The 12700-nt window shown below is 44.8% G+C and overlaps 1 protein-coding gene across 1 annotated transcript in view; it reads right to left on the reverse strand.

Moving 5' to 3' along the window:
- LOC140210040 (polymeric immunoglobulin receptor-like) overlaps nt 1–9995 on the reverse strand; it is an 85857-nt gene extending 75862 nt beyond the window's left edge. Inside the window, exons 1-3 of the mRNA XM_072278814.1 lie at nt 9953–9995; nt 3724–4044; nt 2599–2919 (exon numbers count right to left, since the gene is read on the reverse strand). Coding sequence (XP_072134915.1) covers nt 2599–2919; nt 3724–4044; nt 9953–9989 — 679 coding nt within the window. The 5' untranslated portion in view covers nt 9990–9995. The remainder of the gene's footprint in view (nt 1–2598; nt 2920–3723; nt 4045–9952) is intronic.
- Between the last annotated feature and the right edge of the window lie 2705 nt (nt 9996–12700).

Below are 12700 nucleotides of genomic sequence, written 5' to 3' on the forward strand. Positions count from 1 at the left end.
TTTTCTCCGTCTGTCCCTCTCACTATATCCCTTGCCCATCCTCTGGGCTTCCCCCCCCCCTTTTCTTCTTTTCTCCCTATGCCTCCTGTCCCATGATCCTCTCATATCCCTTTTGCCAATCACCTGTCCAGCTCTTGGCTCCATCCCTCCCCCTCCTGTCTTCTCCTATCATTTTGGATCTCCCCCTCCCCCTCCCACTTTCAAATCTCTTACTAGCTCTTCTTTCAGTTAGTCCTGACGAAGGGCCTTAGCCCGAAACATTGACTGTACCTCTTCCTAGAGATGCTGCCTGGCCTGCTGCATTCACCAGCAACTTTGATGTGTGTTACTGGAAGCAACACATTCAGATTCTTTGAATGGAGAGGAGTGAATAATGTTTAATAATCTTTGAAAGTTAAAATGTGAATACCTATTTTTAATAAATCCATTTTGATCATGGGAAATAATACTAGGTAAAATACTCTCAAGTCTATTAGCCAAGATCTTAGAAAGTTTAATGGTCCGGATCGGGGTCTCATTAAAGTTACTTTGTTTATGTTATGATCTGGACCGTTGACTCCCTGTTTCCCTTTGGTTCCCTGTTTTCCCATGTCCCTCGGCCTTGGTGATTAGAGGCAATTTACTCTCGGCTGAACCTGTAGTTTATAATCTCCGGCTTTCAGCTGTTTGGCGCGAGAGGGTCTGCAAAGTCATTAAAGGTATGGCGTGCCAATGTCATCTGGCCAGAGCAAGCCTAGTCTCTGCCGAAGCGAGTGCTGGTAATTCGCCTTTCCTCACCAGAGCACTCCTGTCAAGTTACCTCACCAAAGCGAGCCTGCAAAGTTTCCTCACCGAGGTGGGTCCACCAGTTAACCCGAGTCGAGAGCTCACCACTACCCAGAGGCTCCAGGGGCATTCAAGTACCAAGTCAAATCCTGGTCTTGGCGGCATCCAAGTACCGAATCAAGTCACGACCCTAGCGGCACCCAAGTTTCGAGTCAAGTCCTGTCCTGGCGGCATCCAAGTTCCGAGTCAAGTCCTGGCCCTGGCGTCATCCAAGTACCAAGTCAAGTCCTGGCCCTGGCGGTCTGTGATTTCTGTCCTACCCCCCTGGCTGAATCCCTTCACTGCCCCTCTCACCTCTAGCCCTCGTCTACAGCCCTCGCCTGCACTTCGGTCTAGTTCTATCGTCAGAGCTAGATAGGTACTGTCTGATGTTCTTTTGTGTTGGTCTTGTCTTGTCCTCACCTCCGTGGGATAAGTCAGGCTGTCTTGCAGTTGCCCCCAGGGAGTCAGGTCTTGTCTTGTCTTGTCCTCGCCTCTGTGGGGTAGGTCAGGCCGTCTTGCTGTTTCCCCGCGGGGGGAGTCATGAGTCCCGGCCCTATGTCCTGTACCCAAGGAGGGGTCCCGACTCTGTGTTCTGTGTATGTGTCCATGGTTCCATGTACCTGCTCTCCCGAGACCGAGGCTCTGTTTTTCCATGTTCCTCCTCTTCCTAGCCCATGTCATGTCCACGCCTTGTTCTGGGGTCCGAGCCCGAGGCAAGACCCAGGTACTGGGTCCTTGCCAGGTCCCTGGCTCGGAGTCCATACCCTAGCCACTTCACGTCTCCCCTAGTTCTGGGATCCGATTCTGAGTCCAAACCCAGACACTCGGTCCCAGCCTAGTCGTAGTCCTGAGTCCTTGTCCAGTTTGCTATTCCTGCTCCTGCCTTGCTCTCCTGGTATCGAACAATAAACTAAATTTAATTAACCTCACAGGATGTGTCTTGCAATTGGGTCCACCCTTGCTCCCTATGCCCCCCCCATTGTGACAGAAAGAATTTTAAGATCCACGTTCAGTAGAGACATTGGTCTATAGGAAGCGCATTCAGGTAAATCATTTTCTTTTTTAGGAATTAATGAGATTGATGCTTCATAATAAGTTTTCGGGAGATTCCAAGAGGATGTAAAATCAATGAAAATTTGATATAAATAAGATATAAGTATTCCACTGTATATCCATCCGGTCTCAGAGCCTTACCTGGTTGGAAAGAGGATATAGCCCTTGCCATTTCCTCTTGCTTAATAGGTGCATCTAATATATTCGTATCTTGGATAGAAATTTTAGGTATATTCAATTTTTGCAAAAATCTATTCATAGTAGTAATATTGTCTGAAAATTCAGATTTATAGAGGTCAGAGTAGAAATTCATAAATACTTTATTAATTTCATAAGGATCTACCGTTTCGGTTCTATCAGGTCTTCATAGTCTCAGGATCTGTCTTCTAGCCATAGTTGCTTTTAATTGACCAGCCTGACCTGTCCTCATGTATATAAAATTGACTTTTAGATTTAAGAAGTTGCTGCTCAATGGGAAAAGTCAAAAGCAAGTCATGCTGTGTTTGGAGTTCCATCCTTTCCTAATAGAAATTTTCGCTAGGCATTACTGAATAAACTTTATCTATTTCTTTACTCCTATTAGTAATCACTAAAAATTCCACTTTAGTCTTCCTTCTTAAACCTACTGAGTATAAAATTATCTGTCCCCTAAGAAAAGATTTCATTGTATCCCAAATAACCAAATTTGACATTCCCTCAGTTGTATTTAATTCAAAAAATAGAGAAATTAGAACATACCATTGCCATTGATTTCTGTCACGTAACTGCAGATCTCTCTGTTGTTGAAGACTGTCACATTAACCATTGCACTGGATCTTGCTCCAAGCCGATTTGAGGCACTGCAGTAATATTGCTGGTGTGTGTGCTTGAAGGATTGACAATGTAGAGTCAGTTCATTGGTATCTGAGATCTTCGGATACCCAGATGAGGTTTGTTCATACCATCTGTACTGAATGGGAAGGGATCCCTGGAAGGACTCACAGGAAAGTGACACAGAGCCCCCGAGGCATGAGACATTTGCTGGTGACGGATATTGAAGCACAGGAGCAGACACAAGTACTGTGGGAAAGAATTAAACATTCGGACACTGAATGAACATCTGAAAATCATACACTCTTCTGCCACTTTATTTGGTACAAATATTATCCTATCATTAATGCAAATATATAATTAGTCAGTCGGACCATCAGCAACTCAGTCCATCAAAGCATGCAGAAATATTCAAGAATTTCAGTCAATGTTTAGGCCAAAATCAGAATGCAGAAGTAGTGTGATCCAAGTGGCTTTGACCATGGAATTATTGTTGGTGCCAGACGGGGTAGTAAATATCTAAGACACCATTAACCTCCTGAGATTTTCACACACAACTGTCTGTAGAGTTTACTGAGAATGGTACAAACAACATGAAAAAACATCCAGAGAGCAGCAACTCTGTGAACAAAAGTGCCTTGTTAATGAGAGAGATCAGAGGAGAATGGCCAGACTGGTTTATGCTGACAGAAGGTTGACAGGAATTCAAATAACCGTGGGTTATGACAGCGGTGTGCTGAAGAGCATCTGAAAGTACAACACGTCAAAGTTCGAAGTGGATGAGCCACAGAAGCAAGAGACCATGAACATACACTCAGTGGCCACTCTGTTATGACAGGAGGTTTAAAGGCAGCAACTTGTGAGATATCTGTCACATGTTTGGAGACTTTCAGGAGAGAATGAAATTGAAACTGGGTTCAGTGACCTGCCGTATAGAGGGAAACATTTGGCACTGATATTAATGCAGAGATAGTGAGGGATGGACAGGGGCTGTACAAAGATCATGAGACATTTATTTTATGGAAGGCACAAATCAATCAATGAGAAACCTACCATCATTTACTTCTAGTACTAAATTAAATCTCGCATCGAAACCTGTTGTTTCAATTCCACAGCTGTACCATCCTCTATCTCCAGACCGAAGATCCTCAATAGTAACAGTAACTATTCTCTCTTCCGGGTTATCTGAGATTGACACTCGTCCACTGCGTCCGTGTTGCCCATTTGTTTTCACTAAAACTGAACATAGTGGAGTCCATCCATAGCACCAATACTTTGTGTCTGTGCGGTACTTTGCCTCATAGCAACAATCGATTGTGATCGTTCTTCCCACATCTCCTCTGACATATTTCTTTGCCCACAAAGCACCTGAAACTGAGGGAGGCATTTTCAGATTTGAGGGGAAAGGAACAACTTAATGCAACAAATATTTTTGAATATGATGTTGAAAACAGGTGTAGGTCACGTACAGCATGTGGACCATGACACCACAACCAATTATTTTGGCCTGAAGTGCAGTCAGTGCTGTTACTGTGTCAGCTGTGTCAGTGCTCTCTCCCCTGTGTCAGTACATTGTGGGTTCACTTCCCACTCCAGAGCCCTGAGCAGAAACCCAGGGCTGACCTTCCAGTGCCGTACTGAGGGAGAGCGGCAGTATTGAACTTTCAATTACATCAGATTATGTCGGCCTTTGAAATGTCCACAAAGATCCCAGCTGTTTCAACTGAGATGCTCCCAATTTTTTTTTTGTGTGTGTGTGTCTGTGTGCTCAGACAAGTTTATAAACTGCAGAAAGAGACCCCTCATAATGTCTGAAACTGTGCCCTCTGGTTCTGAAGCAAATTATGAATATTGTACCTATCAAGTATTTCTATGTGCAGTTAGAAGGTGGTGGTGTAACGGTGACCATTAGTACTTTAGTGTCTAGAAATCCAGGTGTGATTTCAATAACAGTTAGGATACTTTGAATGCTAAAATCTAATTTATTATTTGTGAAATTTAAAAAACACGTATCAGTAATAATAATGATGAACTGCCAGATTGTCAAAATCCCATCTGGATTGGAAAGGCTTTTAGGGAGAGAAATCTCTCATCCCTACCACTCTGGTTTACCTTTGAATCCAGATCTAGTAATGTTCTCTGCTAACTGCACCACTGAAGTGGCCCAGGAAGAACTCTGATTTCAAGACAATAATGTCGAATGTCATAGTGATCCCTGCAGAGTGAGATCAGATTCCAGCAATGGGAGACCTGATGTTTTCGCTTAACAGGTTCCAGTAGGTTTCTCCAACTGGACATATTCTCCCCACACCTGACTCTACATAAGTTTGTTTCTTTTCTGAGAATGATACAATAATTTAATCAACATAAAATAAAAATTCATTGAAATTTACTATATTTAATATCAATATTCAAAGGCCTTAAAGACAAATGAACAATGGAATCAAAAGTTGGACATTGAACAAAATGAGTGGTTACAGCTTGTTGCAGCTTGCAATGGTCAGCGGGGTGTGAATCTGCAAATAGAAGTTGCTACTTTTCTCAGAATTGACATGAAACTGTAACCCGTCGATGTACAATTAGCCTCAGAGCTGCTATATGAAGGGATCTGTTTGCAAATGTGAGAATCAACACTACATGATAACAAAGTGTGAAATATTAGAAGATTCTTTGTAACCAGATAACAATATGGAAGAGCATAAATTTCTTCACACAGTGAATGAGGGAGAAAGAAATAAGACCAAAGGCTACATTGACATGGAAAACTGTAACAGGTCACTATTATGCAGTAAGTTTCAACATTGAATAAAACTGCTACCTACACACCAGTTTTAAGCTTATTATAGGTGTATATCTTTCACCATTGATCAAGAGGATGTCATTTTCTTTGATCAATATGACAACAGAGGATTCAATTTTAATGCATCACGTTTAAGTAACAGACAGATTGTAGTTTCAAGATCAGGCTCCTTGTCACAAGGTGGTGGCTGGGAACAGACCCAAATGCAAGACACAGACACTGAAGTACAAGGAACAGGACTTGACCAGAGTAGGGACATGACAGGATTCAGGCAAGGAGCAGGGACAAGAACGCAGAGTTGGGCTAAGGAAAGCGGGACCAGGTCTAGGAACCATGGACTAGGAGACAAGGCTTGGATTCTGAGCCCGAGACTGGATAAGGACGTGACCTGGCTGCCGGCTTGGGTCTTGGGTCTTGAGCCTTGAGCTTGGCTGCCAGCTGGGGTCTTCGGTCTTGGGACTTGAGCTTGGCTGCGGGATCCTCGAGGCTTGGGTTCTTGGAGCTTGGCTGCGGGATCCTCGAGGCTTGGGTTCTTGGAGCTTGGCTGCGGGATCCTCGAGGCTGGGGTTCTTCGTCTTGAAATGCGGAGGCTGATAACTCGGAGGCTGGAGCTGAGAGATAGACTGGGAACTGAACATCAACATAGAGCCGGGAATTATCCTTTGACAAGCCAGGACTCATCTTTAACACAACTCTAACATGAGACAGGACAGAACATAGACATAGAGCCAGGACTTTTCCTACAACAAGCCAGGACTCAACTTCATCTCCACACCAAGGTGGGACAGGTCCACCTGTTGGGTAACAGCACGATGGCCAGACTTACCCAACAGAGGCAAAGACAAGACATGTTCCCCCCGTAGGGCAATGGCAAGACAGCCTCACTTACCCTACAGAGGCAAGGACAAGAAAAGACAAACACCAAAGAACAGACAGTTCTATCTCTACTCCGGGGTAGCTCCAAGTCTCAGTTCAGCCAGCAACCTCAGCTGGCTACAGAAACAGCCAGATCCCTATCTAGCTCGGAGTGGCTGGCAGCCACTCAGCTGACCTGGGAAACAGCCAAATCCATACCACAAAGACTACTCCTACAAGTGGCAGCAAGGCTCCATGAAACAGTGGTCCTCCAACCAGGCCTAGAGATCACAAATAGTTTCATCAGCAGGTTGCTCCAAGGGGGATTGACAAGACAGACCAACAGCCCACACTCAATCCCAAGGCTACTTATATTGAAGCCCAAAGATGGGAATCAGGTGCCAATGATTAACTCAAACAAGGGACAGCTGGAAGACTCGGTGTCATGAGTCCATGGACCAGACCGTGAACCAGAATGCGGACTTCATGGACTGGACCATGACACTCCTGAACCGGCGTGGAAAGCTTCACTCATTCAACACTGAACTGATCACTGCACACAACCTATGGGCTCACTTTCAAAGACGCCACAACTCATGTTCTCAGTGTTTACTTAGTTGGAGATACTTTCATGGTCCAGTCCATGAAATCCACCTTCCGGTTCACGGTCTGGTCCATCAAACCGTATTCCAGTTTTCCCTCGTCCTGTTGTGTGCCTTAATTGAGGCACACAATTCTGATTTTGGGCTGGCTACATAAATAGCTCCTGGGTTCAGCTTTATTTGCTGAACTGTTCCCTTCCCTTCACCTTCCTCCTGAAGCCTTGGCCTGAAGACTTGCCTGCAACCTCGCCTGCATCCTTGCTTGTATCGCTGTCAGGTTCTACTGCCGGACCAAGACCGGAGCCTTGCTGTGTCAAGATAAGGAACTGTCTATTGTTGTTTTGAACTGTCTCTGTGTCCAAGACCCATATTCCCGTACACAAACCAAGGCTCTCTGTTCTGCGTTCCTGTCTCCCAAGACCAAGGCTCTGTGTTCTGCGTTCCTGTCTCCCAAGACCAAGGCTCTGTGTTCTGTGTTCCTGTCTCCCGAGATCAAGGCTCTGTGTTCTGCGTTCCTGTCTCCCAAGACCAAGGCTCTGTGTTCTGCGTTCCTGTCTCCCAAGACCAAGGCTCTGTGTTCTGCGTTCCTGTCTCCCAAGACCAAGGCTCTGTGTTCTGTGTTCCTGTCTCCCAAGACCAAGGCTCTGTGTTCTGCGTTCCTGTCTCCCAAGACCAAGGCTCTGTGTTCTGCGTTCCTGTCTCCCAAGACCAAGGCTCTGTGTTCTGCGTTCCTGTCTCCCAAGACCAAGGCTCTGTGTTCTGCATTCCTGTCTCCCAAGACCAAGGCTCTGTGTTCTGCATTCCTGTCTCCCAAGACCAAGGCTCTGTGTTCTGCGTTCCTGTCTCCCAAGACCAAGGCTCTGTGTTCTGCATTCCTGTCTCCCAAGACCAAGTCAAGGATTCGGGGTCTCATCCTGTCTTTGTGCCTCGCCCAGCCCAGGAGTACCTCATCCTGTCCAAGCCACGTCCAGGAGCCTCGTCCTGTCCAAGCCACGTCCAGGAGCCTCGTCCTGTCCAAGCCACGTCCAGGAGCCTCGTCCTGTCCAAGCCACGTCCAGGAGCCTCGTCCTGTCCAAGCCACGTCCAGGAGCCTCGTCCTGTCCAAGCCACGTCCAGGAACCTCATCCTGTCCAAACCACATCCAAGAACCTTGTCCTGTCCAAGTCAAGGATTTTTGTTCTCATCCTGTCCATGTGCCTCATCCTGTGCAGGAGTTCCACGTCCTGTTCTGTAGCCACGTTCTGTCCTTGCCAACATCCTAGTCCCGAGCCCCAGCCTAGACCCGGGTTCCAGTTCCAAGTCAAGACCCAGGTTTTGGGTCCTTGTTCAGGCTCTGGTTCTGGAGTTCCGTGTCACTAGTGCCGGCTCCTTGTTCCTAGTTACTTGTCCGGGTTGTCCATGTTCTAGCCCAGGCCCTGCATCCTAGTCTCGTCCAGGGCCTGTGTCAATGTCCAGAATCCTTTCTTCCCCACTTCCCTTGCTTGCTTAACTCTGGTTCCTCGTCCTGTTCCTTGTACTTCAGTGTCTGTGTCTTGCATTTGGGTCCGCTCCCAGCGCCACCCTTATGACAGATACAGCACAGAACAGGCACTTTAGGCCCTTTAGTCTCTCCCTCTCCCAGTGCCCTCCTGCTTCAAGACATCCACCATTGCTCCTGTAGCTAAAAAGACCAAGGTATCATGTCTGAACGACTGGCATCCTGTGGCACTCACCTCAATAATAAGCAAATGCTTTGAGAGGCTGGTCAAGGACGACATCTGCAGCTCGTCTTTTTAATCAGACTGAATATACATGCAATATTTCCTTCCCATCCATGTAGCCTATTTGTTTCTACTAAAACTGAATATTGGTGACCAATATTTCATAGCACCAATACATTGCGTGTGACAGATTTACTGTTGCATAGGTGCAATCGATTTTGATCACCTTTCCTACAACTCCTCTTACCCCATAGAACATAGAACATCGGGTAGGAGGTGTAGTCGCCTTAGGTCCCACTCACCCAGGTTCAGGAATAGTAATTACCTTTCAACCATCGGACTCTTGAACTGATGTAGGTAACTTCACTCACTTCAACTCTGAACTGATTCCACAACCCATGGACTCAGACTGACTTTCAAGGATTCTACAACTCATACTCTCTGTATAAAAATAATGTATCAAATATGTAATTTTCTATTTGCAAGATTTGTCTTCTTTTGCACATTGGTTGTTTGTCAGTATCATTCCTTCAGGTTTTCACAAATTCTATCACATTGCTTTATTTTTCTCTAAATGCCTGAAAGAAAATGAATCTCATGGTAGTAAATGGTGACAATAGACATACTTTGATGATAAATTTACTTTGACTTTGCCTAGTGCAGCACTTTGTCAAAGACCTTCTGAAAATCCTGGTCGACAACATCCAGTGACAGGCAAAGTCTCCTTTCTCCATCCAGCTTGTTAATTCCTTAAAGAATTCCAATAGATTTCGTCAGGTAGATTTCTCCTCAAGGAAATCATGCTGACTTAAGCCTATTTTACCATATGCCTGCAAGTATTCTGAAACCTCATCCTTAATAATAGATTCTAACATCTTACCAACCACTACAATAAGGCTAATTGGCCTGTAATTTCCTGACTTTTGTCTCTCTCCCTCCTTAAAGAGAAGACTGTAATTGTCCAGACCTCTGGAACCATACTTGAAAGAACATTACTCATGCCTCCACAATCTCTTCAGTTGCTACAATTTGAACCCTGGGGTGCAGTCCAGGTAACTGATCCTGTTTCACAATGTCCTCTCTCCTATTTACACCATCTTCCCTCTCTACTCAGATCCAATGCAGGGTTTTGACCCAAACCATCAACAATTCTTTTCTCTTTGACAGATGCTGCTTGGCCTGCTGAGTTCCACCATGGTTTTTCTCTGAAATCCAGATTCTGGAATCTTTAGTGTCTGCACGTATTCAAGTACTGTTCTGGAAATGATGTAAGACCCGCAAACATATACTGATTGTAAAAATGTCCCATGCTGGTTGTCACTCACCGGGTAGGAAACTAATCAGAAGAATCGAAATCCACATTGTTTTATTCACTGAGACCCTGTCAGCACCTGTCTGGTCACAGTTTGTAATTACTGTTGAATAAAAATAAGTAAGTCGAGGGCAGGAAGTCCGATCGTGAAACCACAGCGAACTAACTAAAGCTTGATGTGTGATCATGTGAAAAGCAACACACACAAAATTCTGTAGGATCTCAGCAGGTCAGGCAGCATCTATGGAAATGAACACACGGTCGATGTTTCAGACCGAGATCCTTTATCAGGTCTGAAAAGGAAAGGGGAGGACACCAGAACGAAATAGAGGGGTGAGGGGATGCAGGCTAGCTGGAAGGTGATCGGTGAAGCCAAGTGGGTGGGTAAGGTAAAGGGCTGAAGAGGAAGAAATCTTGTAGGAGAGGACAGTGGAACATAGAAGAAAGGGTAGGAGGGTACCCAGGGGGTAGTGAAAGGAAGGTGGTTTGACATAAATGGCCAGGATATCAAAAGCTCTGAATTAAAATTAAACAAAATAAAACACAATTCCCAATGACTGATAGAAATGATGAGAATTATTAGACACCAGCAACAGGAGACGTTATAATCTGGAGAAAAATAATAAACTGCTGGAGGTGTCAGGAAGCAGGGTTTTAAACTGAAGTGTTGACCATTCTGCATCTGCAGATGCTGTCTGACTCCCTAAGTTCCTCCAGAAGTGTGTTTTCTTGCTTGAGTTAGAATGTCAGCCGTGATGAGTCACCGAGTAAAAGGTTCATGGTGAAAAATTGTCTGAGGAAGAAAAATAAATGAGAGGAACAGAAAAGTTATGGTCGAGAGGTTCAGTTGTTCTTCAGAACAAACATCAGACTGGGTAGAAATGTGATCCACTTTGGAATGATTGTAGGTGCCAGAAGGGGTAGTGTGAGTATCTCAGTAACTGCTGATCTCCTGGGTTTTGCACACACTACAGTCTCTAAGGTTTACAGAGAATAGTGCAAAAACTGAAAAAAATTAAATCTTGCGAGTTGCGGCTCTGTTGGTGAAAATGCCCTGTTAATGCGAAGGCCAGAGGAGAATGGTCAGACTGGTTCATATTGACAGGAAGGTAACTCAAAAAAACATGCATTTACCACAGTGGTGTGCAGAAGGGCATCTCTGAACACATAATACATTGAACCTTGAAGTGGATGGGCTACTGTAACTGAAGACCACAGACATACTCCCAGTGGCACTTTATTAAGTACCTCCTGTTGAGTGTATGTCATGTGTTATTTTGTGTGTGAGTGGAATAGTCCCCACCACTCCCCCCACTTCCATTTCAATAGCACCCGGGATTTAAAATAAACCCACAGCTGTAGCAGTTGATGCAGAGTTTGTTCACAGAGGCAGAGGGAAATGTCTGAGGGTCTCTGAGCCTGTGACATTGAACAATCACGTTAGCAATGATAAATTAGTTCAATGTTTAAATTTAGAAGAATAAGAGCAGATGCACATTTAATGCAAGTTAAGCTTTTTTGCAAATATATCTATGTCAAATAAATAGCTCCAGTTACCCCCCCCCCCCCATGCAGTTCGTTTCTCCTGTGGACCCCTCTATCGTTGTACTGGTAATGGATTCCCATCAAAAAAGGCAATTGATCATTGGGAATCCGCAAAAGTAATCACATGGTAAACAACAATTCTGCTTCGCCACGGTGACCTAAAACTTGAATATTGAATGTCAGTAACGTTCTCCATTTCCTGCTAATCAACACTCATGACATAACCGTTGCCTGAAGATGTTTAGAACTTAAAACAGACTCTGGTCATATTGCATCACTTTCTCACATGTCAGATGAAGGATGTTATGTTACCTGATCGGTAATCTATGTTTTCTAGTTTAATGATTACAACAACGGAGTTACCCTTCTGTCATTTTCAAAGAAGATAATTTATTGTATAATCATGGGTTAGAGTCACATATCGGCTTTGAGATACATAACATCTCCTTTTTGGAATTTCATACTGTGTTGACCATTACAAGCTGCAACACATGTGCGTCACTCACTTTATTCAGCTCAATGATTTACTTTCTACAGCTCTTTGTCCTTTAACACCCTTGTACAGTGACATCAATTGTACCCGTATTGAATAATTCATCACAGCAATCATTGTGTAGCAGTATTTCTGAACACGCAAGCAAAATAAGATGGTGGGATGTTCGATTGTAGCAGCTTCTATAACCTCAACCAAATGTGGTATTGTCCTTTTTAAATGTATTTTTCGCAATCATGTGACCCTGCAGGACATTAGCAACTTAAGGTACTGCAGATCTACCCCATCAGTGAGTTGCTCGTCTGTGGAGAAAGAGAAGGAGCTGAACTTGGCGCTGACTGTGATGTTGCGTGGGTTAGAGAGGCTTTGGTGCACAAAGATACCGTGCAATCTACTAGCAAGTGATCGCCTTAGTCGATTTCCTTGCAATCACATGAACTTGTGGGCATTGTTAATTTGGAATTCTGCAAGTCTGATTCGCTGATTTATTGGCGGGTGGCAGGGGAGCTGCTTGGCCTCAGTCGCAGGGAGGACTGTGCCTCAAGCCACAGCGTTACCTGTTTACAGCCCCCCAGAGTCACTGCACGCCCCCGGAGGCGGTGTGGTGTGTGTCCAAGCTGGAATCAGTGCTGCCCCCCAGTGCTCACTTGGCAGAAGACAAGCCATATTGTATTAAATTGCAGATTGCTGCAGCATTCATAGACTCATGATCTTGGGCTATAT

Source organism: Mobula birostris, chromosome 14 (assembly GCF_030028105.1).
Source record: "Mobula birostris isolate sMobBir1 chromosome 14, sMobBir1.hap1, whole genome shotgun sequence".
Taxonomy (NCBI): Eukaryota; Metazoa; Chordata; class Chondrichthyes; order Myliobatiformes; family Myliobatidae; genus Mobula; species Mobula birostris.